We start from the raw sequence: 27,286 nt of genomic DNA, 5'->3' as shown, positions 1-27,286 counted from the left end.
AAAACAGAGCAGGAGGGAAAGCAGTGCAAAAGCTAACTGAGGTGATTCAATGGGCCCTTATCCAAACAAGTGCGTGAACAGAGATTCTTGGAAGTGATCCTAGTCAAATATAAACCAGGAACACTGCACACGCCAGACTCCCTTGGAAATCCACAGTGGAGCATGTGCAGAAGATCCACCTGTCCTAAAATCAGCTCCCTTACCAAGCACTAGGACCACTGACATTTGGGAACTAACATGTCTGTTCATTTCAAAGCAGCCTAAGTCCACCATGTACTAAAGGGCAGAGTTCTGTTGGCCTCTGATGGGCAAATCACTCTTTGCCTACTGTCAGAAACACCAGTAATTTAACTTCTGCTGAAAGGAGATGAGGGGTGAGTCTCTTTTTTCCCAAAAAATTCACCATTAGAGACCATGTATTTCTTGTTCTACCATGGATCAGCAAAGAGGGTTTTTACTGAATACTTTTTAACGATTGGGGTAAGCACTCTGCAGCATAAAAAGCCTTTCGTATCTCATCTCTACACCAAAATAATCTAATTATTCTTCTGTGGCCAAGAAGCGACTGTTTACTGCCCCCTTTGTCCCAGTTAAACCATGCCTCTTTTGTTAAACCATGGTTTTGCTCAGTTTGGGTAAACACTTGCTGATGCTGCCCGAGATTTGTCCTTAAAACTGTAAAGGTATTTTTTCACAGTATTCCCTCTGCTCCTGAGCAGTTCTCAAGGACTTAGCCATTAAAGTCCCAAACTCATACAGCTGTGCTGTGAGACCTAAACACACCCTGGAAACAGGGGTCTGGAGATGAGCCTTTCACCGGCATCACCTGCTGAACCAAAGCTGACAGAAATCACCAGGCCAGTTCCTCTCTGCTTCAGGGCAGAGCCTGGACTAGCCGAAAACCTGGAAAAGTTACCTGTACGCTTGGGAAAAGGGCAAAGCACCCTGTAGCAGCCTGCTCTGGTTGACCCCCGCTTTGTGCAGGACCGGACCATCCCCCCCTTCAAGCGATCCTGGGGAAGCAGGGCGCTGGGGAAGAGCCGAGATTCACCCGGTCACGACCGCAGGCGACTGAGCAAAGTTTTCCTGGAAAAGCCCGAGAGTTTTGCGGCGTTTTAGGCCGCTCTGACACGCCCGGCGGCGGGGCCGCGGGGAGCCCGCCATTTCGGCGCGGCGGAGGGACGCGCCGCCGGCTCCTCACAGGAGGGGCGGGATGGCGCCGGCGGAGACCCCGGACAGCCCGGGCGGGCGGTGCGTCTGCCAGGCACCGGCGTCCAGCCGCTGCGGGTGGGCAGCTGGCCCGGCAAGAGCAGGAGGGAGGCGAAGCGAGCCGAGCGGCCGCAGTGAGGGGAGAGACGGGGCAGGGGACGGCGGCGGCGGGGGGAGGAGGGCAGGCCGCGGGGGAGCACCCGAGCGCTCTCCCTCCCCTCTTACCAGCGGCGGCTCTTCCTCCTCCCTCGGCCTCCATCACTTCCTCCGAGGCGGGCTCCCACCGCCGCGGCCCGCCCCGGCCCGGGACAGGGTGGCGGTGCGGGCCGGTCCCGGGCGGGCGCGAAGGGCGGGGGGCCGGGGCTTGGCTGACAGGAAAAGCCGCCGTCGGGAGGCGGGGAGGGCGGTCGTGGGGCGGCTGGGGAAACAAAAGGACGGGGGAGGTGTCGGTAAACAGTCTGGAAAAGTTTCTGTAGGGAGCGCGGGGTGCCGGACAGGCGGGGGGGAGCCGCAGGCAGCTCCCGGCGCGGCGGCTGTGGGCTGAAGGGGCAGCCCGCCTCCGCCGCCATCGAGGCCCGGCCTTCGGCAAGCGCCGGCCAGGGACGGCGTCCTCACAACACTGCCAACACCAGTTCCCAATTCTTCACTTAAACGGCACAGAATGACAAACCACAGGGCTAACGCCCGTTTCTTTAAGTTCAGGTGGCCGAGGCAGAAGGTTTACAAAGGAAAATAAGTACAAAAATATTTTTATAGCGTTCTTCAGCTTTGCGCTGCAGTGAGGATTGTCGGTGTGAAAAGAGTCTTTTCGGAAACCCAGGCGGGGAGCCTGCTGTTCATTATTACAAACCGTAAAATTGAGGCACAGAGATTAAAATGAACACACAGTTGTCAAAATTAGAAAGTAGAATCCAGGTGTTGACTCCTGGGAGCCTTCCTACCCCAAGTGTAGGATTGCTTAATTATTTTTAAAATAATAGATACAAGTATCAAAGTCAAAGTCGTGAAGAAAAAAGTACATGGAAATAACAGTATGTTTGCAAAGAAACAAGCTTACCTTTGCATTTATGTCATCCAGGAACCCCTGTGACCTGGAGACAAGGTTTCATGACGGCAGTTTGAGTGCTTCACATCGTTGTTAGGTACTCCATTGCCTGTCAGCACAGAGACCAAAACCTCCCTTCACGTTGCTCCTCCTTTCAAATGGTTTAAATCACATACTAAAGTATATTTGTATTTTCTTTCTTCAACAGGACAGAGCCATCTCAGCCCGTACACTGATGCTCCCAAAAAGCGGATGTCACACAACCGCGCTTTACAGCACATCGGTGGATTTAAGCACATTCTCATGATCACTTGAAGCTTTGTACCTTCCACCACTCCCCATGTCACACAGCCCAGGGCTTTGGCTGTGCCATAGTCCAAAGCCTAGTTTGATGCAACATTGCTGTGTGACCTTGCCTGAGTTTTACTGAGAAAATTGTTAAGCTATGAGAAAGTACATGCTCTAAAACCAAGAAAGACAAGAAACTAAAGTCACAGGAGAGCTGTTGTTGAGATGACAGTAGTTAGCTGGCGAAAGCTTAGACAAAAGCTACAGAAGGAAAGAAAAGCAGAAAATGCAAAGAAAGCTCAATAATGCTGAGGATCAGCCCATACCAACAAATGGACAGAAACTGACCTTTCGCAGCATATTGGAAACTTCCTGGCCAGCTAAGACTCATCAGTTTTCTTAAGAGGAGTGGTAAGCATATTACTGTTTAGTTTAGTAATCTGTCAATCCTAGCTATCTATTTGGCATATTAGCTGATAAATAATTATTTAAATTGGGTGTATCCTGCTTGCAGGAGTCATTTTGTGCATGGTAAATGATGCCCAAACAAAAGCAACCCATTGATCCCAAGTTGCATGCTCTCCTACTGAAGTACTTTTTCCCTGCATTAAACTTAAATAAGATCTTAAAATCTGTCCATCCACAACAGTTAGTTTTTGCTAATACTGCAAGAAGACCAGAACTGAAGTTATAACAGTCACCGAACAGCTTGGCTACATTTAAATTATAAATATTTCATTTTTTTCCATTATTGCTAAGCACTGGATAAACACCAGGGGTATCAACTGCAGAACTACTAATACGAATAAGGCAACAACATAAAATATATAACTCTATCCAAAAAAAGTAAGTGAAATTGCCATTACATTCTTCTATTTACCATTTCTATGGAGTTTGCTATAGAAGCAGCATTGGTCCTCAGGGAACAGTGAGCCTTACACTGAAATGTTTGTCTTCTCTCTTTTTGTGACATTGCATTCCATCTACCTAAAGACTAGCTTCAGTCTTTCCTGAGGATCATTTATTTTTATTAGAATGGAAAAGAAATATAGAGTGTTAGATCCTGAAATTTCTATTAAAAAGTCCCATTATAGTTTAATGTTAAATAGCATAACAGCTTGATTTCTCCCTCCTCTGATTAAACGTTGAACAGCTGAGATAAAAATTAGAATATATTAAACACTTCCACTTAACAGTTTAAAACATTGGTCAGTGACTGCCAATAACAAGAAATAAAAAACCCTATATGTAAGTAATAATAAAAGAGATAAAAATTAAAGAGCTGTTTCTAAGTGAAGGGCCATATTCAGTTCTTGTTACCATCAGTACTAAAAAGCTATTCAAGCAGTGTTCTGGCAGTTCTGCAATGTGGTCAGAATGCATTTGCAGAAAATACATTTCTCTCTTACTCAGTGGTTCAAATAATTTAAAAATATATCAGACAACTGTACAGAAAAATATTTAAGGTGATAAACAGGGCTTTCATAATTGAGTTGCTTCCACTTCTTTACCTCAAGATGAGGTGCCAATCACATTTGTGTATAGCAAGAAAAAAACCAAACAGTGTTTAGCTGAGTCAGATGTGTCTGTGACTTGCCTTCCAATATCCAGGGCTTGGTTTCTTAATTGTAGATGGGGAGATTAATTTGCCCAGACCTCACATATCCAGTGACTTGGGTATCTATTGTTATGGGCACATATACACACGTGAGTGCTAATATTAAAACTACAGTCATAGTTCCACAAAAATTTCAAGAGTAGTTTCAACTTCAGCTGAAGAAATATTAGGGGAAAGAAAGGTTTCATTCCTGAATAAAATTCTCGGTAGAACATAGGCCTAACCAGAAGATTTTATTATTCTTTTTTGAAGCTACCATATCCTGTTTGTTACATGTACAGCTGCAATACATACATCATTGCTCCAAGTGTACTACCGTGCACATAAACCATGGAAACAGAAATCAATTAAATCTGTGCAAGGACGAATTTCAGGTGCATTTCAGATTCCTGGTTCATTCAAACCACTAACATTCCTCCCAGACTTGCACAAGCATAACAACACTGGAAAGGTCTCAGAATCTTTACTACCAAATCAGCAAACCTCTGCTTATGGAAAGGGACTAACTTAACCATTGAAGACAATGCTTAACTGATGAGTCATTAAAAAGTGTCTTGAGGGAAGGTGTCTCCCCAAGAAATTTCTATCAGCTTCCTTATAAAGGATTAGTGAAATAATCTTCCATGCTCTATATTTTTTTCTACTCTCTTTTGCCAGTTATGAACACTTTGAAAACTAGTACTCCAGTCCAAACACATAATATCAGTTGTTGCAGAGTGCATGGATCTAATAGATTTGTATCTATGCTCTGCAAGAATATCTAATAAAATCCCTAGTATTTTATGTCATTCAAGCAATACCCTTCATATATCTCTATAAAGCAGCTATAACGTCCCAAACAAAACACATAATTTCTCATGCAGGAAATTAATTAAGCAGCTATAGACCTTAAATCTTGCTTTATTCCATGCATATGCTTTGTTCATTAGATCACCCTATACTGAGATTTTATTAAAAAAAAAAAAAAAAAAAGCACAAGTCACAAATGACTATGAGAAAACTGGTATGTCATTGTCCTGCTCAGTATCATAGGAAGAGTTTTACTAACTGGTCACACAGAAAAAAATAATTTATAAAAATCTTAATTGACATAACAGAATGAAAGACTGTAGAATTATAGATGTGATTCACTGATGTCAGTGGCAGATTTTGCCTTATTTAAAGCTGCAGAGAGTTCTTTCTACTGTATTAGCAGCTCCTTCAGCCTCAGCAGATAGCAAAAGTTAGTTTCGCAAGTTGTATTAGTCAGGGGAAGAAATGGGTGGGGGAATCAAGATCTTTTTATTTAAAAGAATCCACAAATTTCTTTGTATCTCAGCATGGGAGGATTTAAATGACAGGCACAGCTCATTGCTCCAAACCTCATTCAGCCACCACCCAATCTAAGAGATTTCTTCAGAGACTTTTTTTCCTTAAGGTCTCCCAATTACCAGCTCTCTTGAGATTATATAGTGGCTTTCTATTCTTAGCATATTCCTCCCTCCCTCCCTCTCTCTCACACACACACACACACACACATACACTTCCTACTCAAAACAAGACCCAGCGAAACCCTCTGCCCACAGTTATAATTCCCAAGAGAACTTTCATATGCTTTTGTTTTGGGCAGTGACAATGTGCATATGTTTTGATTTCAGCCCCCCCATTGGTTCTCATGCTTCAGTTTAATGAAGACAGACCAGCTATTAAACCCACCAGTGTCAGCAAGCCATAACTGCTCCTAGCGCTCCTTTGACCTTGCGAGTTGGAGTGAGGTTTTTTAACGTTGCCTATTCAAGGATATTACTGAGTAAATGTTTTGGTTTAGCAAACGCACAAATTTTCCTATTGGTGTTTGGTTTTAAAAGTGTTAGGCACTTGGATTCTTATAAATAGCACAAAATAAAGATCAAGATTAGTAAATTAGATAACTGCTATGAAGAGGAACAGCAAAGTTACCCCTGGGTTCTTTAAGTCAGTTAGAAAAAGTCTTAAGAAGAGTAGAAATGGTCATATATGTTTTTGTGGTTGTCATTCCTCACTGTTAAAGTGTGTTACAACTCTGCTAAAAATAGAATATCCACAGAGAAATAATAAAATTAGTTAAATTAATTTTCTGTTTACTTGTACATAAACAGGTTTCTGGTGAAAAGCATTGCCAGATATTTTGCAAGAAGTTTCTTTAAGCCTTTCCTGTTCTTCCTAAATATTGAGTGGCTGAAGAAAGAAAAAGTTTGGGGCCGTCCCAGTCAGTCAGCTGGTCAGTCAGACTTCTATCTTTAATACAGAGACATAAGAATTTTTGCTTTGAAAGTTTCATGAATCACCAATAATCCCTGTCATGTGAATCCAGACACATCACAGCTTGAAGAAAAAAAGGTGCCCCAGATGAAGAAGTTTGCCACAGATACATGAATTACAAGACTGTTTGGAACTGAAAGACAACGAGATTTCACCACCTGGAACATAGATTTCATGGATTCAAATTCCAACACTGTGGTTGTAACTGGTAAGATTTTTATTTTATTCTTCTTTTAGCTAGAGATGGTATGCACACATGCTTGATCTTTGTCATAAACAGTTCCCTGGAGGGAAAAACAGTAGCAAATGGTCATACTAACAATTCCAAATGGAAAATAACTTGCTGCTCTGCCTTCCTCAGAAAAATCAGATGCATGTCAGAGGAAACAGACTGCAGCCTGCCCTCTTTACTGCCATCCAGTTTGGTTTGTTGTTCATTCTCTCCATGTTTTAATCTTTGTTGACATTCTCTCTGATCCAAACCACATAGCTCAAGGCAGTGCAGGCTAGTATTAGATAAAGCTTACCCAAAAGGAGCTCTGAAGCAAGAAAACCAGGTTGCATCACAATGTCACATAGTCAGCGTCCAGAATTAGAGCAACACATGGCAAGTTTCAGGGTCTCAGTTTCATAGCAAAGTAAGGGAGATTTAAACAGGAGATGCTGCCTCATCACTGCTAAACTAAACCATTAAATTTAAATATACCAAAGGAGCATGCCTGAACATGCAGCACAAGGGACCAAATTTGGAGTTTCTCTTGCTGGCTATAACTACTGCTGAATCACACTGGCAGAACCACCATCTAGAGACTTCTGAGCTTTAAAAGGTTAAAGCTCTTAAGGAATGCTGTTACTCGCTATTCCTCTTGTTGCCACCGGCTCATCTAAAGGCAATCCATTACACATATCTTGACATGTGAGTTGCTGGATAATTTTCCACTGCAGGTCATCTGAGGACATACGAATGAGGTTGAAGCTACATCAAAGAGATGTGCATCTTGCTGTTTTCAATTAAACACTTTTTTTTTTTTAAAAAAAAAAAAAAATTAATAGCTGCAAGATAGGCAGAACTAGTTTGGCTTGCTCTAGACAACTGCAGTCGAGCTGAAAGGGGAGCACAGGAGAAAGCAAGTGGTATTTGCTAACCTCTTTAAAGGCTGACAATCTGGTTCTCTCCTGTGATACTTATGGCAGGTACCATTAATGGACACACTTTAGCACCCTGTTAGGTTTTTTCCTCCCTTTAGATAGCTATTTAGGTGCAGAAATCTACTTGTTCAAATAGTTCTAGACTAGTGTGTCCTGTTATCTTTAAGGCGCATCTTTAAGCTATTACAGAGATTATCACAGCATGCCTCTGTCACATTTTCACCTGATCATACTATAAACCTGCTGGCAGTGAGCCCAGTTTATTATATAGTGCTTAATGATATTCAGCCAGTTAGCTCTCCAAGTTGCTGCAGGTATTTCAGTACAGCAAAACTCTCCTACCTTTAGTCATTTCTTTTCATAGAACAATTTTACCCTAAGCAGTAGTTTCTTAAGGCCACCACTGAGATGCATGTGTTTCATTGTGAGCTATTTAATAACTTTATTATAATTATACAGTTCTGCACACACTAGTACACAAACATGCACAACAATTATAGCTTCAAAATAGAGTAGGTGTCACCCTAATTTTGCTTTGAAAGCAAAGTGGGACTCGTGAGGTTTTATGTTCCCTGTTAATGTGAAATGAGTACCATTTCCCTTGTTCCCTCCCCGTCGTACCAACTTAAACTTGGGGAAAACATGGTCAAAAGTATTAGCACCATCAGGCTTTTCATAATATTAAAGAAAAAAGATTGAGCAGTTATGAAATAAGTATTAACAAATTAAGAAATGCTTAAAGTCTAGCATTAAGTAAGCTGTCATAAGCCTGCATTTAGGCTTAATTGTCCCTACATACAAGTACATTTTACTGTGCAAAATATCAATCATATGCTGTCAAGTATTTATTTATCCAATTAAGGATTTTTAAATATAAGAGTTATAGCATTAAAGACATTTCACAAACTCGTTTTCCTGCCACCCAGTATCTAAGTCTTGGAAGCACTCTGGCTTGAGAACAGTAATTGAGGTTAATAAAGATAGTGGGAGTTTTCCATCAAACTTTTTCATGACAAAATACCCATCTAGCTCAAAATGAGATTTTCATTTTTATTTTAAAAAGACTTTCACAAGAAAGGATGCATAAAATTAAATGTAGTACTTTGGATTCAAAGAGTCCTTTTCCCTTTCCTCCTCTCTTTTCCTGTGGGGAAAAAGTGAAGGAAGAGGTTTTGCCCAGCACCACAAAAAGCGTATTTTCCCTGACAGAAAACTTGAATTTTCATTACTAGGAATTAAAAAAAAAAACAAACAAACAAACAAAAAAAAAAAAAAAAAAACAAACAAATTAAATAAAATTTTACTCTTTCAAACACTTTCATTAAATATGCATATCTTCTTCTTCATGGGCTTTAACAGTAAGAATGGTAGATTGACTGTCACTTGGGAGTATTTAACATCAGATCTTCTAGTAATGGTATTTCTATGGATCATGATCCTTGCCCAAAATCATCATTTACATGATCTGTCCTATTGGCTCCAGTACATTTACCAGCTTCAGTTAAGGTTAGTCTGATAATTAAGCCCTGACATGAATGAACACTGCAAAATTAGTTCTTATATCAGTGCATATAAAAAATGAAAATACTATTCCCTTAAGTGTTATAAAGGCTAAATCCTATCTAAAACCTCAACCTCCATAACCAAAAATATGAAGATAAAACACAAATATGTGTGTGCATACATGTCTGCACCTAATCTACATTTGCAGAGCAAGCATAGGTTGAAAGCACCTTCCTTTCTTCTCAGGTTTTGGTCCCTTCAGACAATACCTGGTTAATTCCAGCTGGGAAGCAGTGAAGGTAAGCATGAAAAAAGGGGAGGGAGGGAATTTATTTTGTGGAGATCCCAATGCAAACTGTTTTCAGGCTTTCTGTTCCCTTCAAAAAAGTTATTTCTCATGACTCTTAAACAGAATTGTGCCTCAGGGAGCAGACTCCCAAGGTGGAAGAAAGAGGATAATTAAGAAGTAAAATATTATTTTATTTGCAAATTACTTTTTTTTTTGATGCTATTAATACACCTTTCAAAATATTATTCTTGATTTTTTAAAAAGGATACTTTTTTATCCAGGGTGCCTTCTCTACAACTAATGTCACAGGTTATATCTGTCTTCAGTAAATGGATGATCTCATACCACATTTTTATGATGTCTGTGTGAGGTGATTTGCCTTCTCATACAAGCATAGTCTATTGAGTTCTTACTGCCTACTTCAGGAACACAAAACCTAAAGCATGCCAATTCTAAGTATGATTTCACATTTCAGCTTTGGCTTCCACTTCCACATGACAGTGAAGTCTACAGTTAAAATTGAAAACAAGGTCATTCAGATTTCTTCCCCTTCCACACACCCTGATTAGCAGCAACAGGTCTAAAATGGAGTCTTGAAAATTCCTGCTTATTTCCTAAATGCGTGTATTAGAACAAACTTAGCTTGGTGATAGAAAGACATGGTTTGGAGATGTGGCTTTCAGCATAAACTTTTCTGTTACAATTGTTTATTTTCAAATTGTTGTTTGTGTGAACCCACATTTCTTGGAACACCAAAAATTTCCACAAATAGATGCTTTTTCAGGTACAGGATTACTAATTTTTAAAATATTATCTAAGCTTTCACAATAACATAACTTCTGTCTTTAAATATGTCTTACAAAATAAATACCTGACCATTGTATGTAAGGCTATGTCTGCTACAATGAAATAATTTACTAGTTTGGTACTTTAGTATTCTAGCTCAATCTAAAGCATGAAAGGTCATAGTATGTATGTTTAAACAGTAGGAACAGATGCAGAGATTTGCTAAGTTCGTGTACGAGCTGTGTGCAAGGTTCTTTCATTCTTCCTAGAACAGACAATGGCCTTTCCTTGAGTTCAGTTACTCTCATAAGGTATTGATGAACAATTATTTTGGGAGGGTCCTTCATACAAGTTCTTAGTGATTCCAAGGGAGAACGAAGGTTAACACAATGAAATCTGAAACTTGTTGGAGAAAAGTCAAGATAGTCAAACTGAATTGGAAGGCTGGTCGAATATCTGCAAGAAAAAACGGACAATAACAGTAAAAATGGAAAGCAAGACATTTAAAACAAACTGAGGAGGCTATGTTCTATTATGGTGACTGAAATAAGTCCATAAATATATAAATTCTTCTGAACACTAAAATGAAAAAGATAGCTAGAAGAAAATATTAGTAATGATAGAAAGATAATGACTCTACAGGACTATAACCATATTACAAGCTTTGGTGACAGCTACTGAGGGTCTGTCTTGAAAATGAAGTACAGTTAAGCCGAGTTGATTAAAAACCAGGAGCTAATACATTTTTCCCAAGACAAAGCTATAGCCACTCCACCAACCCATACATATTTTCTATTCTAGCTTTGTTGGGTGAAGAATGCTGAGTGCATCTTCGTGTTTGGTAGAATAAATCTATTACCCACTCAGAGTCATGAGGGATGTTATCCCTGTAGGCTAACAAGAAACAAAAATACTTGTGATACCTTTTCACAGCCTAGTCATCACAGGAGACCCATAAATTAACTCCAACTTGACCTGTGCCCTAAGCCACAAATACTTGTCAGTTGACAGTGTTCTTGCTCATTATTTCCTAATTCCTATTGGTTCTAATTTTGGGTGCAAGATCATCCTCTTCTGGCTGAAAATAAAACATGTTCTTTATCTGCAAGCAAAACAGCCTAAAGTGAAAACGCACCGATGAGTTTTCTGTAACACTGCCATGTGCTGGCTATGCCAGGAAGTTATGTAACAAGGGCTACAGCTTTCCATAATGAAACAGATGTTAGTCCTTGTGTATGGAGGAGAACAAATCCATTTCCCTCTGATGCGACACTCTCTGCGTGGAATTAATTTGTATTCATACTGGGGATGCTGCTTTGGTTTCCTATTCCCTGGCAAAGGTGGTTAAATCCAGGAAATTCAGGGAGATCTGCTGCAAATCTGGAAGTACTTTGAATTTTGATAGGCTTCTCCATGCTAAATAACAATCTCACGGTATTGTTCCATTGGCCTTGTTCACAAGAGTAGCCCTATGGTCTTCAGGAAGCTTATGCACATATACTAAAGATAGCAAAATTTAGTATTTACATCTGGAAGTAATCCTTTCTTGGCTTTGCGTTCCTGCACCAATCACTAAAGTGACATAAAGCCCTCCTGCCATGTCTCTCTTCTGAGAACCAAGCAAGTGTGCACTCAAACTCATCCCTAAGCAAGTACTGAGCAGCCAGACCAGAGCTACTAAACACGATTGCTCAGGCTTAATTGCCTCTGTAGCATTAGCCAGAACCGTCCTAATTGCTACCTCAAAATTAACTAGGTTCTTATCAAAATCCTGGATACCATGGCACCCTCAGTGATGTTGTGATGCTGATGCATGTAATCTTAAGAGCTCACATCCCAGAAGGGTCCTCATGCCAAAAGCATCCAAAATCCTGTTGCATTTATTTTTACAGGAGTTCCAGGCTCCTAATTCTCAAAGTGTAGCCTCGCCCTCCATGTGTTTTGAAGTGGAGTCTTCACCAAAGAGCAACAGCTTCACTTCTGTGAGCAATGTTTGCTCTTAGGCACAACTCCTTCCTTAAACCCCTTGTTACCAGCTTCTTTGTGAGATGCTGTTGCACTCTGTCTCGGTGACGGGATCAGCTGTTTTCCTCAACCTCTTCCTCCTGCCATAGGGAGGATCAGAGATTGATCCAGTGAGCACCAGCCCATCCCAATAGCTGCATCCCTTCTATGCCCTCATTGGGCACTCAGAAAAATGGCTGTGTTCTATTGTTTCTCTTACAAATTAATTATTTATGACTACCTTTTTGGTGAACAAGCCAATTTACGTTTTCTGAAATCCCCAGGAATCGGGTGGTAAATATAAACAAAACTCTCCAAATCTCTATTTCTGCTGGTTTAGAAAGAGTATTTCTTCTGAATTCTTGGGTTTCTTACTGTACTGTGTAGCAGTGCATTGTCCCGCTTTGCCTGCTTTATAATATGGAAATATAATTTTCCAAGAACCATAGGATACCCTGTTGTTTTTGCATGAACCCACATTCTCAGCACAGCACAAGGCGACGCACACACGAGGCATTCATCAGCATTGCATCCATGGAGTACTCGTTCCTCAGCGAGTACCCCTCGAGTGTCCAGGGAAAAGGATAGTCGGGTGGATCTGAAAGTACAGGTGAACCTGTCAATCCAGGGTCACTGAGAAAAGCTTCAGAGCTTTTATAGACACTGCCACATGGCCCAACATGGCTGTCTAGCACTAGAAAGACAGCTTCTCTTTTAAAAACCTGTCTCACTAAGTTTTTCATGGTTCTCATAAGTCCAGTCACCTGAAATACCCTCCTAAAATATGCATGAAATCTCCACCAGCAGCACTTCTAACTCTGGAAACACAGAACATTCTCTCTAAAGGAAAACACCAGCAAGTATTTACTCTGCATTTGCTGACAGATCACTTTGAGTTACCGTGATGTGTTAGCTCTTCAGCACCACATGGGACCCTCAGAATCCCAGACCCCCCTGAATTATTTATTTCATATTACAGATTGATGGTCCCACCCAATAACCCTTGATCTGACCCTGTTTTTGCGTCTCCTCCAGAAACTCCTGCCTGCAACTTGGCAGCTAAATAACCTACCAGGGCAGTCTACCATCAAGGTCAAAGTCCCTGGTTAATAGGGCACAAATGTAAGTTGAGTGACAACATTCGTAGTAATTAAACTGTTAGTGCAAAGAACAGGTCACATTTCCAACTGCTTCTGGGAACTATGTTTGCTGTCGGGAGATGAGGATCAGATCTTTTATTTCATCCTGCCACTGACCATGTGGTGTTTGGAAATTTGTCACTTAATCTCTGTCTCTCTCCCTCCGTGCTTTAGTTTCATCATCCGTGAAACTGAGATGACATTTAGTGCCTTAATTTCTGTTCTGGAACTTTCATACATCCCTAAAGCTTTAAAAAGTTATCTGCAGGATTTAAAAAAAAAAAAAAAAAATGAAACAAAACAGAAATCCACCAAACAACCAAACAAAAAACCCTTTGTTTGCAACATGCTTGCAGACTGACTGGATCACTGATAACTTTTGGCTTTCCTTCTGCACCAACACAGCCTTTTTGAATCAGGTTCACAAAATTAACACATGCAGCCCCCTGCCCACCTCCCCAGCAACCCAAATCAGTGAAAACTCAGGCAAACTCAGTGGCATTTTCTGGAGTTTTCTAGAAGTTCAGGATGCCTCTAACAGCCTGCGTGACACACAACCACCACGTCTGAGCATAACTGTTCTGTGCAAATCCCTTCTCCTTGGGGAGGGCTGTGGAACAACGTGGGCCAGAGCTCGGTGGATCGGGTCTACAACCACAGCTCACCAACAGCTCAAGGTCATCAGCTGATAATGCTGGATTTCATTTTCCTTTTGGAAGAACTTCCCAACAAAGCAGCCTCATGTTTTCTTTTGAACCAGTTCTCCCACAAAAAAGTCTTCCAAAACTTTTGTCCTCCTTTGAAGTTTCCTTTGCTGTCTCAACTACAAAAGACACACACTTGTTCACTGAATTAACTTACCAGTGTGAGCTCAAGTTGCCACATGCAGTCATCCTCCTCTAACTATCTTCAGTCTCTCACCTTGAATGCAAAAATGGTTTTTGTTAAGGCTGAGACAAGTGAACAACCTTTTTTTTTTTTTTGTTCCATGTTTTCACAACATCTGGTCTAAGAGGGTATAAGCTCATGGTTCGGATTCATAGACAACAAAGAAATAGACATTATTGACAACATGCTGAAATTGCTTAGGACATATGAAACTCTCTTCCTTTGACACAAATTCTCAGCCCTTCACTATTGACCAGCTTCCATTTTTGTCCTGCACAAAAGTATTTCTGCATGTTTCTCCCATGACAAAGTGTGACAACAGAATGACAATCCAGAGAGCACACGAGAACGGCCTCAAAACTTACTTCGGGTCTCCACATTTCATAGCAAAGGTACGGGTAGTCGAGTCCTCTAAGCGTTACAGTCAAAAAGGAAGAATCTCATTAAATGTTAAAATTAAAGATGCTTTAGAAAAGAAAATGCTAATTGTGAACCAGCTGGGGTTTTCTTTTTTGGAAGCTAAGAAACAGTACAGCATTCTTAAGCAAAATGATGCAATGGTCTCTCAAAGACTGTCAGCGCCCAGAGGAAAAAAGGCTGGCACTGTTCTCTAAATGTGTTTACTTCCCTGCAGGCATTGTTTCCTTGCTTGTGTCAAATAGTTTATTGAGCACAGCTAATCAATGTTTCCGCTGACAAGAAAACTGGAACAGTTTATATAGGAAGCCAGTGTTGAAGGGCAAATTTCCCGGTTAGCACAGCATAGAACTGTGGGCCTCATCCGCATGAGTATCCTTAGTGAGAAATAAAAGCTTGAGAAGACAATGACATTTAATAAAAAGTTACAGGTTTCTTGGGGTAATCACACACCTGCTGCTGACTTTTTGCCTATGAAACATCACCAGCACCTTCCTTTGGTAGCAGTCCACTCAAATGCAACAGGGATTTCCAACCACCATTTGACTTTTCTGAAGCTTTCTACCTCGATGCATTCCTTCCGCATGCTGCCATTGCAGCAGCCTACCTTCTACTTACAGGCTTATACCTTGCTTGTTAGACCTGTTCCGTTGACAAAAAAAATTTCAAGTAATTTCCACATGACATTTATTCTCCAGACCATCCTCCAACCATCTGGCCAATCCACTGCTTCGATAGGCGCCTTCCTTTCTTTCACCTCAATCCCCAACAGAATTTTTGTTTCCTTTGGGAAAAGGTCCCATGTGGAAATTCAATTCTACATAAATGGCAGAGAAGTAACATCCCAATGAGTGGTATTTCCTTTTACTAGAGCAACATATTCTAGACCAAAAAAGAAATTAAACCCATTCTGAATGTGCCCTTCCTCACGTTGACAGTCACCTCCGGCAGAGATCACCTGAACCAGTTCAAGACAGCACATCGCGCGTCACTTGAGTGGACGGCCAATGTGAACTCTCCTTCATTTGTGTCTTTTGATAGTGCAGGTTGCTCTACTAGATTTTTTGGAGGAACAGCTCTTACCTTTATCAAAGCCTATTTAGATGCTTTCAAGTGTGGGCCTCTTCTGAGAGATCCTGTATTTCATGGTTCCCCAGGGACCAGGCCCTGCGCACTAACCGCTCCCGCGCCCACTGGAGACTGAGCGTCCCTTTGGAAAATGGCTCCACATGGATTGACATTAGGAAATTGTTCGGGACATTTTAGTCTCTCCCAGTTAAAATTTGGGGAGGTACTGCAAACCAGGGAATCTCACTGCAGACCAGTGTTTAGGAACTGCAGGCTTAGACAGCATTCCACTGCTCTTTCAGATGTTTTCTCAGTTGGACCAGGCTGATTTCTTTATCACAATCTGAGAAAACCGATGCTCTTACAAGTTCATGGTGGCTTTTTTGTGATCACAGGAGCTGTCCAAGAGAGGCCTTGGTAAAAACATCCATCTCCATGTCATGCAGCTGCCAGTGGTTTACCAAAAAGCAAAGGAGCAAGTCTTCAAGATATGGACAACACTTCAGCCACTGGTGAGTAATTAGAAAGTTACACAAATTTTCCCCTTCATTCATGAGTATTATTATTCTGTGTGGACCTTTAAAAGTGTATTGCACAATATGTGCATCAGACATCCCTGTAAAGCGACTATTAAAACTGTGACAAAGGTTTCAAACTGAAATTTGGAGCACACAGTAATTAGCAGGCTGTTTTAACCCCGCACCATTTAAACAGCATAACTGCGTGCCGCACAAAGGAAAGAAAAAAATCCACCATAAACTACAAAAAAAGGTACCGCAGCTCTGAAGTCCTGAGCTGACTAGACACAACAAACTAAAGCGTAATTTTTTTCTCATTTATAATCTCTTATCGAAGCTTTCTTTCAGCATGAGCTACAGCAAGACTCCCTACCTTGAAGCTAGTATTTCACATAATGCTTGGCACTCTTGCATTACTTGTTTTTAAAAAAAACAGGTCTCATTTTAAATTTCCTGTTATTCACTGGTGGGAAACACCAGCTTACTGTTCACGTTGGGCTGGCTTCCTCCGCCAAAGCACTCCTCATCCTTGAGCAGTGTGGGAAGAACAAAGGCTACCAAGAGATGGATGCTTGTGGTTTTCACCCAGAAGGCGGCTGTTGCATGCTAGATGGCCCAGAAAAGATTGAATCTACAATTAATATGAAGACTCTCTGGAAAAACATTTCAGTGGAAGGGATTGATATCATCTTTTCCAGAGATGCGGGAAGGTAAACACTGCACATCGGGGTCTCACGATAAAAGCAGAAGTAACTCAATCAGCTCATTTAACCTTGAAGAATTTTTGCCCCGGCTTTTCCTCCAACCAAAATCACTTTGAAGCAAAGTCTTCAGCGGGGCACACGTCTGAAATTGGGATACATTTAAATTTTATGTAAAGCAGCCTTCATGAAAAACTACAGCCAGTAGATAATTTTCCATGGATTTGTAAATTCCAAAAGAAACAAGTTTCAACATAGCACGCCCTGTGATTAACAACCCCAGTAAACCAGAGCTATTAAGAGAGTCTGAAAGCAATACTGACTAGTAGCAGATTTTAATCTATTTTTCCCAACTGGGAGGGATACAAAATGTAAATACATACACTGAAGAACAGAGCAATTACAGGTACCTTTAGAACGATGTCTGTGATCTCATTATGTGTTTCAGCAGTACTGAAGCAATTTTCTATTATGCTAGTCTTCATTTAAAAGGAAAACAAAGAAAACAGTAAACGATCTTTTTTAAAAAAATAAAAATCACCTAATCTTGGCCCTTAATTTCAGGATTTGCACCTGCAAGTGGAAGGGTAGCGTGATAAGGAAAAGAAATCTCCAGATGGTGAGATTGTATGACTTACACAAAAAACTGTATTACACAGCCGTAGTTCCAGTGGGCTGTGTTACCCTTCCCATCTCACGTAGCTGAGAGAAGCCTAGAAAAGAATACACGTCTTGTGATTTTTTTATTTAAAGTTCCTTCTGGGTGGGTGTCTGAGAAACCAAACTATCAGATAAAAAACACTCGTTTCTCAAACTTGGTTTATTTCATCATTTCCTTTACTCACTAAGCAAATATGTTTTTAATAATTTCATAAACCGGATCTGATTTGGCTACTTAAAAGAATATTTCATCAAAGTTTACTGTTCCTTAATTCAGGTCACTGGTTTTGTTCTTAATATTGCAGATACATCTGTGATTACACCTACTACGCGTCTCTCTACTATGGCAATGGAAGAGCAGCTTTCATCCATGTGCCGCCATTATCCACATCGGTAACAGCAGACCTTCTAGGAAAAGCATTACAGACCATTATCTTAGAAATGTTAAAACAATGTGGGAAAGAGAGAGAGTAAGATGGATCATGTAAGAAAAAAAAAATGAGGATTTCTTAGAATGCAATTCATTACCCCTTAAATTAAACAAATCTAAAGATTATTTAAAACCCCTACATAAAGGATTTTATATTCTATGTTTCAGTGCAATTTCCTTAGAAAAACCGAACAACTATTTACATCTCTCTTTGGTGTAAAAACCTTGAGAGAAGAAACAAATGATTGGCAGTCTGTATTGCTAACAATTATAAGGTTGCTTCAGATTTAACGCGGCGTGAAACTGGATTTAAAACATTTTAGATGCTTAATCCTAGTTCTGATGGTTAGGAAGACATTAATAAAGACTGAGCCGAACCAAGGCGGATGCCTACGGCCGTAAGGACATTCAGCACTGGACAGATAGAACAGAGGCCCCCTTGGCCCCTGTCCGAGTCCACAGGGATAGTTCAGCCATACGTGTCCAGGCAGAAAATGTAAATACGGAGGAAAACAAAACACAGGTAGGGATCCTGTTATGGGAACGTAACACTTTACAGTTCTCTCAGTGACCTGCTGTAAATGCTGGTTTCCACATCAGAAATGGGCTATGAACCCAGAGTGACTCAAAGCAAAAGCTGGAATCCAGCAGGAACCGTAATGCTCTTAGTAATTTGGGTTTCAACTGCCTACAAACACGGAGCCCAAATTCCCAGTGCCTGTCCCGAAGGAAAACACTGTGGGCCTCCCACAGACACAGCACAAAGGCAACGGTCTTTCAGCAGGAGAGGCGAGGGCTATTCAGGGACCTGTGTATCACAATCAGAGAGCTGACTTGTCCCAAGAAAGGCGATCGCTGAAGCACTGTGCTGTGGAAAGTGTTATGGCACATAATGTCACTTACAAAACAGGAACCGAATCAGATTCCAGACTGGAACACTTGGAATCGGACAGCGACAGATCATTTCTGTGTTTCTCCCTGCCAAGCCAGGCTCCTCCACGTCTCAAACACAGACAGCTGAGGAAGCTTTGGGCCACCATCCTGCCTTATTTTAGTCAACACTGATGACAAGTTGGAGGAACTGGAAATGCCAAGATAATGACAGTTTTCTTGCCACTGTCTTTTTCCAGTGACCGTTACAGCAAACTGATAACCATGTGCTGGATGCCTCCTCTCTAGGTCGTGGTAAGGGTAAATGAGCAGGTTTTCTTCAAATAAATAAAAAAATAAAAATGCTTACCTTATTCAAGGGAACTACCAACTGCAAAACAGTACTCAGAGTCCCAGTCAAAAAGGGTTCACAAGCTCAGTGTCGCTGGATGAAAATACTTTTGATTTCAACACAGCATAATGGCAGTATTGACCTCTAACTAAGATTTATGTGCAGTAGCTCAAATTAAGTGCAGCCAAACAGGGCAGTGAAAAAAAAACAGAGAAGATTTACTTTGAATTTTCTAACCTGTACTTGCTTTGCATAAGGAGCAACAAATTCAGAAACAGGCAAATGCATACAGAATTCTTTTATTTAACTTAAATCATGTAGTACTGAAACTACTAGAAAAAAGCAGAGTAAGAGAAACTAAAGGAGCCTTAGCTTCAGCCATTCAAAATAGACAAAGTTTCTTCTTTTCATAATGTAAAGAATCCCGAGTATATCGCAATAACAGGAATAAATTCTTACAACAGAATATACAAAAACATTTTGAAATTTTTTTTTATCTACTGATTCATTTTAATATAAACACAGGAATTTCTTTAGGAATAATTTATACACAGCAAGTCTTTTTATGTAATAAATTGGCCATGTTATTGTTTAATTTTCTCTTAAAAAAATTTAAACAAGAAAAATTGGAAAATGTTGTATTTGCAACTGCATCCATTCCTTAGCACTTTCTAGTTTTGTTTTTGTCCCAGAGGTAGACAAACTCTGGCCAATCCTTTCATCTCAAACCTCACTGGTTCAGAAAACAGAAGAGCTGATTTTGAAACAGTATCTAAATCATCAGAACCCTTCAGCAATGTGGTTAGTCAAATCGGGGGAGTGAGGGTGAAGGGATCTTCAATACGCTTAAATAAAAATAAATAGGGACCCTGCCTTGCTCATTTCAACAAAGCTTCAAATGGTGCTCAACGTCTTTAGAGGCTGCACACAAACTTGTGAAGTGATGAGAAATCTGCAAAGAGTTCTTCAACAGTAATTATGAAAACCATCTTCCCTCTTTCCCTTATGCAGTCGCATCCTTCAAACCACACGGCCACCGTGAAGCAGGTACTGACCAGCCCGAGCGAGCCTGGGTAGCAGCAAAACCCGTTCTGTTTCCCTGACCAGTGAGGTTCTTGTAATCCATGAAGTTAACTGCCCTAGACAGCAGCGTGAAATGACCAGTTAAGATGATCCCACCCCAACCAGAGGGCTCTGGAAGACCAGGATACTGAAGATACAGAACATTTCCCCAACTTCTTTATTCGTTCGCTGTATACTGGGACACAAAGCTTGGGTGGGTAGGGGGAGAGGGACACGCCATGAATTGGACAAGTCAGCGATCCTTTTTGGCATATTGTAAAGCTAGCTAGTAAACTGGTACCATCAAAAAAACTGATCACATACAGACACACCCATACACAGACACAGAAAAGTGCCCTTAAATTATATTTTAGGCATTTATAAACTACAAACATTTTATAAAATTATTCTATGTACTTACAAAATGCAATGAAACATTTAATTAGTTCTTGTAAACCAGATCTTCGTCAACTGACTACCCGTAATCTACTGGACTTAAAGCCCTATTGAAAATGCTAATGGATTACTAATCAACGAAACGCATACCAAAAAAAAAAAAAAAAAAAAACCAAACCAAAAAAACCCCAAAAGATGAGCACACACGCATAAGCACACACACAAACTAGTGATAGTCTTCAGGTACTTGCAAACCAGACCAACTGTAAGTTGAGACCGATTCATACAGACCGATAACAACCACCGTTAAAACTCCCGGTAATGAATTTACCACTCCAGCTGGAAAGTCCAGAGGTTTATTTACAAGTACCAGCGATCAGAATTGTGATGCCTGAGCTCTGATGCTGTCCCACATACCAGGCTCAGGAAACTACCTCCAACTTCTGCCAAGCCCTGTGTCTTTGTAAATACCCATTTCCACATCCTCCGTTTCCACGCGTCTCCACACAAACCTGTCTCAATTCTGATTTACCAGGCCGTGCTCAATTGCAGAGGCCGCTCAGCGTCTCTGAGCAGCCAGCTTCTGAACCCAGGTGTCCTTCGAAGCCCTCCTGCCTATCTGTAGTTCTGTATCTTCAGCACCCCTGGCCACTAGTGTTGTTTCTACACATCATTCTTAAATTCTTGTCTGCACAACTACTCATGGGTTAAGTTGCAATATCTGGCTTTCATCACTGGTTAGTAAGGAGTGGATCCCTTGCACCTTCCTCCACTGTTGTTCAGCCCAGTGATTAAATACACTGTTGACAAACAAAGTAAGAATAACAGGAAACAAGTGTTACTTGTACTAATGGAATGAAAAGGGTTTAAATATATATATATATATATCTATATTATAGATATACATATGCAGATATCTATATGTATATATAGATATATATGTATGGAGTTACACCAACAATAGGAGTGTTGTTCACTTGGACTCAGCCTGTACTGAACACCCCTCAGCAGTTCCCAGAGGACCTGACAGCAGTTCCATCTGGTGACCAGTCGTCCTGGGCAAACTGGGCTTTCCTTCCTTGGTTTTTTAAAGGCCAAGAGGAGCATCAGTGTGAACATGCCTAGAATCATACATCACTTAGAACCAGCTTTAATAGCAGAGGCATCGTGCTGAGAAAGACTTGGTGCACACAGGCCGGCCTCACACCTTCCATCACGCTCGGCTTCTGCGTCTAGTTTATCGCTCCCCCAAGAGCATCTCGTTTAGTACCACGCAGCCGACACCTCCGTGCTTAGGTAGGAGCCACGTTCCTTTGCAACCAAACCACCTTCTGCGCCACCGAGCAGCTTTTAAATGCGAGTCAGGTGAGAACAGTGGCCGAGCACTAAAATCAAAGCCGCCTGCTCCCTGCAGTGACGCCGGTTTGTTATCCTACTGCATTAAAACACCTTGGTACCATCCATCAAAATGCTGGTTTTCAGGGCTGGGTGGGCTTTTGTTTTTAATTTATAAACAAACTGGATTACTTTAACTTTATTCAAACATAGCTGAAGTTCTAAATAAATTTTCCATACCAGACAAGCCAGTGGTCTCAGGGAAGAACAACATTACAAACCATATTATGACTCTATCAAGCCAACATCAATTCTCAGTTGTTCACATGCACAAACAAGTTGATTTACTGTCCAAGGGAAGTCTGCATGAAAAACCCATGTGAATAAAGCTATTCAAAATGCACAAAACACAACAACAACAACAACAAAAAAAAACCCCTATGGAAACAAACAGAACAAAAAAGGAATTAAGCTTGAATTGCAAACACAGAACGCAATGGTATGATGAAGGTGGTTTGGTCCAGGAGAGCTGACTGTCATCACACATGCGGATGTGATGGCACGTGACTGTCTTCTACTGAAGTGCTTTTTGAAATGCTTATCATGATGGGTGCTACGTCGTTAGTGTTTCTTCCTAATGCATTTTAAAACCACCTACATACAATTATAAAAACCAGTAACTTGGACAGTTTTAACAAAACCCTCCTAGCCAGCTGAAAGATCTGAGGATCTCCAGTTGTGGTAATCCATATGTGCAAGAGAGGAGAACAGCCACTGCACCAAAAGGTCACCGGAACCTAATAAAAAATGGAAAAGCAAAACAACCTAGCAAAAACTTGAAATTTTGCTGGTTTCTCAGGGCCAGAGAGAAACACTCCCTCCAAAGACAAACTCTGTAGTACTTAACCACAGCGCTGTGTATTCAAGAGGCCATGTACAACTCGAAGTAGCCAAGCACCACATTATTCAGATACCACAACCAACACCTGCACGAACAGCTGCCAGAGCTGGAAAAAGAGAAACATTATACATCAAGTTGATGGCAAGCTCGTGTTAGTCCTGTGTGCTTGTAAACCAGTTACACGCTGTCAGAGGGCAGTTAAAATCTGATGGCTGGTCCATCGGAATCCACAGTTATGAAGCATATAAACAGGGAAAGAAAAGGGGACTGAATTTTTACTGGCACGTTAAAAGAAATCAATTCAATGTTAGTTTTGAAAAAAAAAAAAAAAAAAAAAAAATATCAGTGCTCTCATCAAACAGAAGCAGCAAAGATCCAAAGCTGTAAACTCGATGTAGTAGTATCATCAGGCAGCCTGTGACAGGTTTTTTCAGTGTTTTTTTTTTGGTCAAGAAAGCAATGCTATTGCTGTATGAGCCAATTTATTTTTAGGTGCTGATTCAGCCAAATGCCTTTTCGGTGCTTGTGGCATCTGAGGAAAAACTGGTAGTAATGACTTAGCCCATTCTACAGGACAAACAGAAAGACCATTCCCTTTACTCTAGTAATTCTTCTGGACCTTCAGACACTGTAAACAATTGATTTCTGTAACAGATTTCATCAAATAGTCATAATTTGAAGTCCTTGTATCAGGTCAGCTCTGTCTCCGCTCATCTGAACACACAGCATTTTGTTGCTGACCTGAGGACTGCTGACAGCACGTTAAAAAGCCTTTGTGTTTCCTTTAAGAATGGTCACACTACATCAGCCAACTCTTGGATTTCTCCTTGCAGTAAAGAATCTAAACCAAAGAAGTGGAGAAACTCCTTGGAATTGCGGCAAATATTCTGAGGTGACCCTTTGTGACAGGCAGTGACTGTTCCCCTCCAGAACCTAGAGCATGTGGTATATGGAGTGAGAGGTTACCAGTATCAACGGCATTTATTGGCTGCTGAGAAATGTGAGATGTATTTTTTTTATATACACACATATAAAAAAATAAGAGTGAGGTAGATAAATGTTTGAAAAAAATCAAAAACTGTCCCCCGTCATACTCAAAACCCCTTATCTCAGTATTTAAATTTATTATGGGGCATCTCTACAGTGATTTAAACTGATATCACAAAAATAAATAAAAAATCCTACATAGAATACCTTCTTAATTAACTTTTTTGTCTTTTTCATTTTTAAAAGGGAAAAATAACTATGGGACAGAGGCAAGAGAAGATAATGGGATCTAAACTACACAAGCAAAAAGCACTACAAACTTTTTAAAATCTCCAGTCAAAACTAGCAATCAGTATATTTTAATTCTTTGTTCTTACTCAAAAGATTTAAACGTTTCCATCCCAGAACCACCTCTTCACTGCCATCATTTGGTTGGATCAGTGCTAAACAAAGGCTTAGATGCTGTAACTAATGTAAGAAGAGCAACTGGTACGACTCCTTGGTTGTAGACGTTCTGATGGCCCCCTCCTTCCCCTTTCACCAAGGCTTCTGCAACTGAACAAACAAGCTTACTCGTTTTCTTTTGTTCTGAGGTTTGGTCTATGATTTAAGCAACAAGCTTGTACTTGTACGGGTTTCCATAGCTGCCAACACTTAACTGTTTGCTAGCCAAGCCACCGGCCCCAGCTACAACGCTTTCCACCCAGCCCCATGGAAATGGCGTGGTGGGTTTGGTTTGGCTTTGGGTTTTTTTTTTTCTTGCCAGGGGTGCGAAGTGCAGCCCAGGGTGCCCTCTGCGAGGGCTTCCTCATCGGGAAGGTGAAGAGCTGGGGTTTGCCGGAGCCAGGTGTTCAGTGGCCACCTTAAGAATGCCTGGCATCACCAGCTGCAACTGGCACAGCTCTTGTTCACGGGGCGGAAGGGTTAAAATAGTCTTTTTTAAAAATCAGTGACCCAAAAGCCTGGTGTCTGCTGTTGTACCCAACAAATAAAATAAAATAAAAAAATAAAATACGTGTGTGTGTTTGTGTGGGGAGAGTGTGTGGGGATGGGTGGGTGGATGTGTGCCACAACCAAAACAAGCGGGGAGGGAAGGAGGAGGGTAGGACCCTTGTACAACAATGAATATAAACACTGAACAAGAATGTACTAAATATTTAACCTTTTTTTCTGACCTGAGTTTGTATCATGCCTTGCACTGTAAGAGACTCGCATGCTGTCTGGGCAGAGGTTAGTGGGAAGGAAGGAAAACTGGGGTTTAAAAACACCACACCGCAGCACTGCTCAAGTTGTTTCCGTGCGGGGTGTCCCTTCTTTCTCCATGTCCCCCTCAAAAGCCCTGTAGCCCACACAGCCAAGATGTTGTAAAACAACTAATGGAAAGGAGGAGAAAAAAAAAAAAAAAAAAAAAAAAAAAAAAAAAAAAAAAAAGGAAAAAAAGGAGGAAATGTATTTATAAAAAGGCATTAAACAGTTCATGGCAAATCATATGAAAGGTATCAGTTACTGGGAAGGAGGAAGTAAAGTTACACACTATAGTACAAAGCATAAGAAAATTTGTTGAAGTGGGAGGGGAGGGAAGGGAAGGAGGGCAGACCTGAAGGTTTTCATAGATTAAATCCACAAAGATAAAGAACAAAAAAAATAGCAGCTTTTTTCTGTACAGACATATAGATGAGTATCTGAACCGTAAAAAAGTTATAAAAGTGACACAAAAGACAATGTGTATGCAAATGATCCATGGTCTAACATAGAACTGCAAGACCCTTCGAGAAGTCTTAATAATAAAGAGAAAAGGTCAACAAAGCATCATATACTTGAATCCGGTTACTGCTTTTTTTTGTCTTCTCCAATTTAGGTTTCTAGGTGTTTATTTCCTTGCAAGCCTGTGAAGGAAGGCAGGCTGCAACGATGGAGATCTCTGCCGGTTATTTTCATGTTTCATTTTTGGCGTGCGGTTGACTTTTTTTGTACGAAATGCACGTGTTTAGCTCACCACTGCCAGTTTTGTCCAGAATTCATTGGGATGGGGATAGGGGTGGAGGGAGGGCTGTTTCTTTACCCCCATCCCTGTTATCTTCTCCATCACAAGAAAAAAAAAATAAAATCACATTTTGTCCAGTTTTGAAAAAAGGTCTAGACAATTTGATTTTTTAAATTACTTTTTTTTTTTTTTTTAAATACCAGTGTATGATTGAATAGAATGTATTGGTCAGGATCTCTTTTAAACAGAGCAGTTGATTACTGTGCTCCTTCCATGCCTACAAAAAAACAAAAACAAAAAACAAAGAGTTCATTTTTTTGGCAAAATTTGGCAGCGTTGAAAATGGTAACAACCTTGGACGAATGATGGCCCTTTTTTATTCTTTTATGTGTTCCTAAAAAGATTAAAGAGCAACATTAAAAATCCAGTCTTTTTTAGTTTGTTTGTTGGTTTGTTGTTGGTTTTTTTTTTTGTTGTTTTTTTTTATTTTATTTTTATTTTTTTTTGTGTGTGTTTTTTTTTGTTTGTATTTTTTTTGTTTGTTTGTATTTTTTATAAAGACCTACAGTGTTAGGCAGGTGCCTGCAAGGGTACCGGGGAGCCACCTGGCCTGCGATATCTTTGATCTGATAAAAGTGCTGTACGGTTGAACTTGCACGCAGATATGTTTCCCATTATGAAGCAAAGAGAGAGACAGAAAGAGAGAGAAAGAGAGAGAAAGAGGAGAGAGAGAGGAGAGAGAGACATCAGATCTCAAGTTTTCTGTTGCTATTAAGTGTTAACATTAGAGTTTTAAAAGGCCAACTGTGTGCCCCATGAATGGAGTCCTTTACTGAAACAAACATCTGCTTGCATATTGAAAAAAGAAAAATACGGTAACTTGTTTACTGAAAAAAGGGTTCTCCCAAGTGCAGCTATGGCAGTTCTGAAGATCCACTGAGGTACAGTAGGCTTTTGAATATATTGTAACTTTCTTTCTTTCTTCCCCCAATGCGCGTGTTTTTCTGCGTCTTATTTCTGTGAGATTCTGGTTCTAAGGATCAGCAGGCCGAAGACTGGGGCAGCGGTAAGGCCCTCTCGTTCTTGCGTCCCCCGTTCATGTGTGCGTACGGCTGTCTCTCCTCGAAGCTGGCCCGAAGGACCACCACGCCCGGGCCGTTCTCGGCTTTGTGTCCTGAGTGCTTGTCAGTGGGTTGGAGGGTGGAGGAGGGATCTAAAGGAATGCTCTCCATGTTTTCAGTCTCCAGGTCAAGCTCCTCTGTATCCGGAGGCTTGTTCTCTTCACTGTAGAAGAAGGAGACCTCTTTGAAGGCTGGATCCAGCTCGTCTTTAATGCTACCGATGATTTCCAGGAAGGAGGGCCTCATCTTCGGGTTGTACTGCCAGCACATGCGCATCAGTTCAAAC

The 27,286-nt window shown here is 40.8% G+C and overlaps 3 protein-coding genes across 7 annotated transcripts in view; 1 reads left to right on the top strand and 2 right to left on the bottom strand.

Moving 5' to 3' along the window:
• LOC104368995 (protein FAM169B) overlaps nt 1-1,557 on the bottom strand; it is a 41,326-nt gene extending 39,769 nt beyond the window's left edge. The window contains 1 exon segment of the mRNA XM_042803743.1: nt 1,435-1,557. Coding sequence (XP_042659677.1) covers nt 1,435-1,468 — 34 coding nt within the window. The 5' untranslated portion in view covers nt 1,469-1,557.
• On the top strand, nt 1,093-25,540 carry PGPEP1L (pyroglutamyl-peptidase I like). 2 transcript variants are annotated; one of them, XM_042803744.1, is made up of 9 exons: nt 1,093-1,287; nt 2,463-2,953; nt 6,278-6,399; nt 6,493-6,648; nt 9,339-9,391; nt 16,079-16,195; nt 16,682-16,911; nt 17,868-19,177; nt 24,142-25,540. In XM_042803744.1, exons 4-8 carry the CDS (start codon nt 6,615-6,617, stop codon nt 18,034-18,036), a joined length of 603 nt encoding a protein of 200 aa, XP_042659678.1. In that variant the 5' UTR covers nt 1,093-1,287; nt 2,463-2,953; nt 6,278-6,399; nt 6,493-6,614; the 3' UTR covers nt 18,037-19,177; nt 24,142-25,540. The 2 variants fall into 2 exon arrangements, 1 of the variants encoding a protein (XP_042659678.1); XR_006166551.1 differs by lacking the exons at nt 16,682-16,911; nt 24,142-25,540 and having other exon boundaries at nt 17,868-17,981.
• The window catches only part of IGF1R (insulin like growth factor 1 receptor), a 194,459-nt gene continuing 186,670 nt past the window's right edge, over nt 19,498-27,286 (bottom strand). For all 4 annotated transcript variants that reach the window (XM_032994257.2, XM_032994260.2, XM_032994256.2 and 1 more), the window contains exon 21: nt 19,498-27,286. In XM_032994257.2, coding sequence (XP_032850148.1) covers nt 26,920-27,286 — 367 coding nt within the window. In that variant the 3' untranslated portion in view covers nt 19,498-26,919.

The sequence above is a fragment of the Tyto alba genome, unplaced genomic scaffold (assembly GCF_018691265.1).
Source record: "Tyto alba isolate M040663 unplaced genomic scaffold, T.alba_DEE_v4.0 Super-Scaffold_41, whole genome shotgun sequence".
Classification (NCBI taxonomy): Eukaryota; Metazoa; Chordata; class Aves; order Strigiformes; family Tytonidae; genus Tyto; species Tyto alba.
Note: the sequence above shows the minus strand (reverse complement) of the source record. Positions and strands in the feature narration are given on the sequence as shown.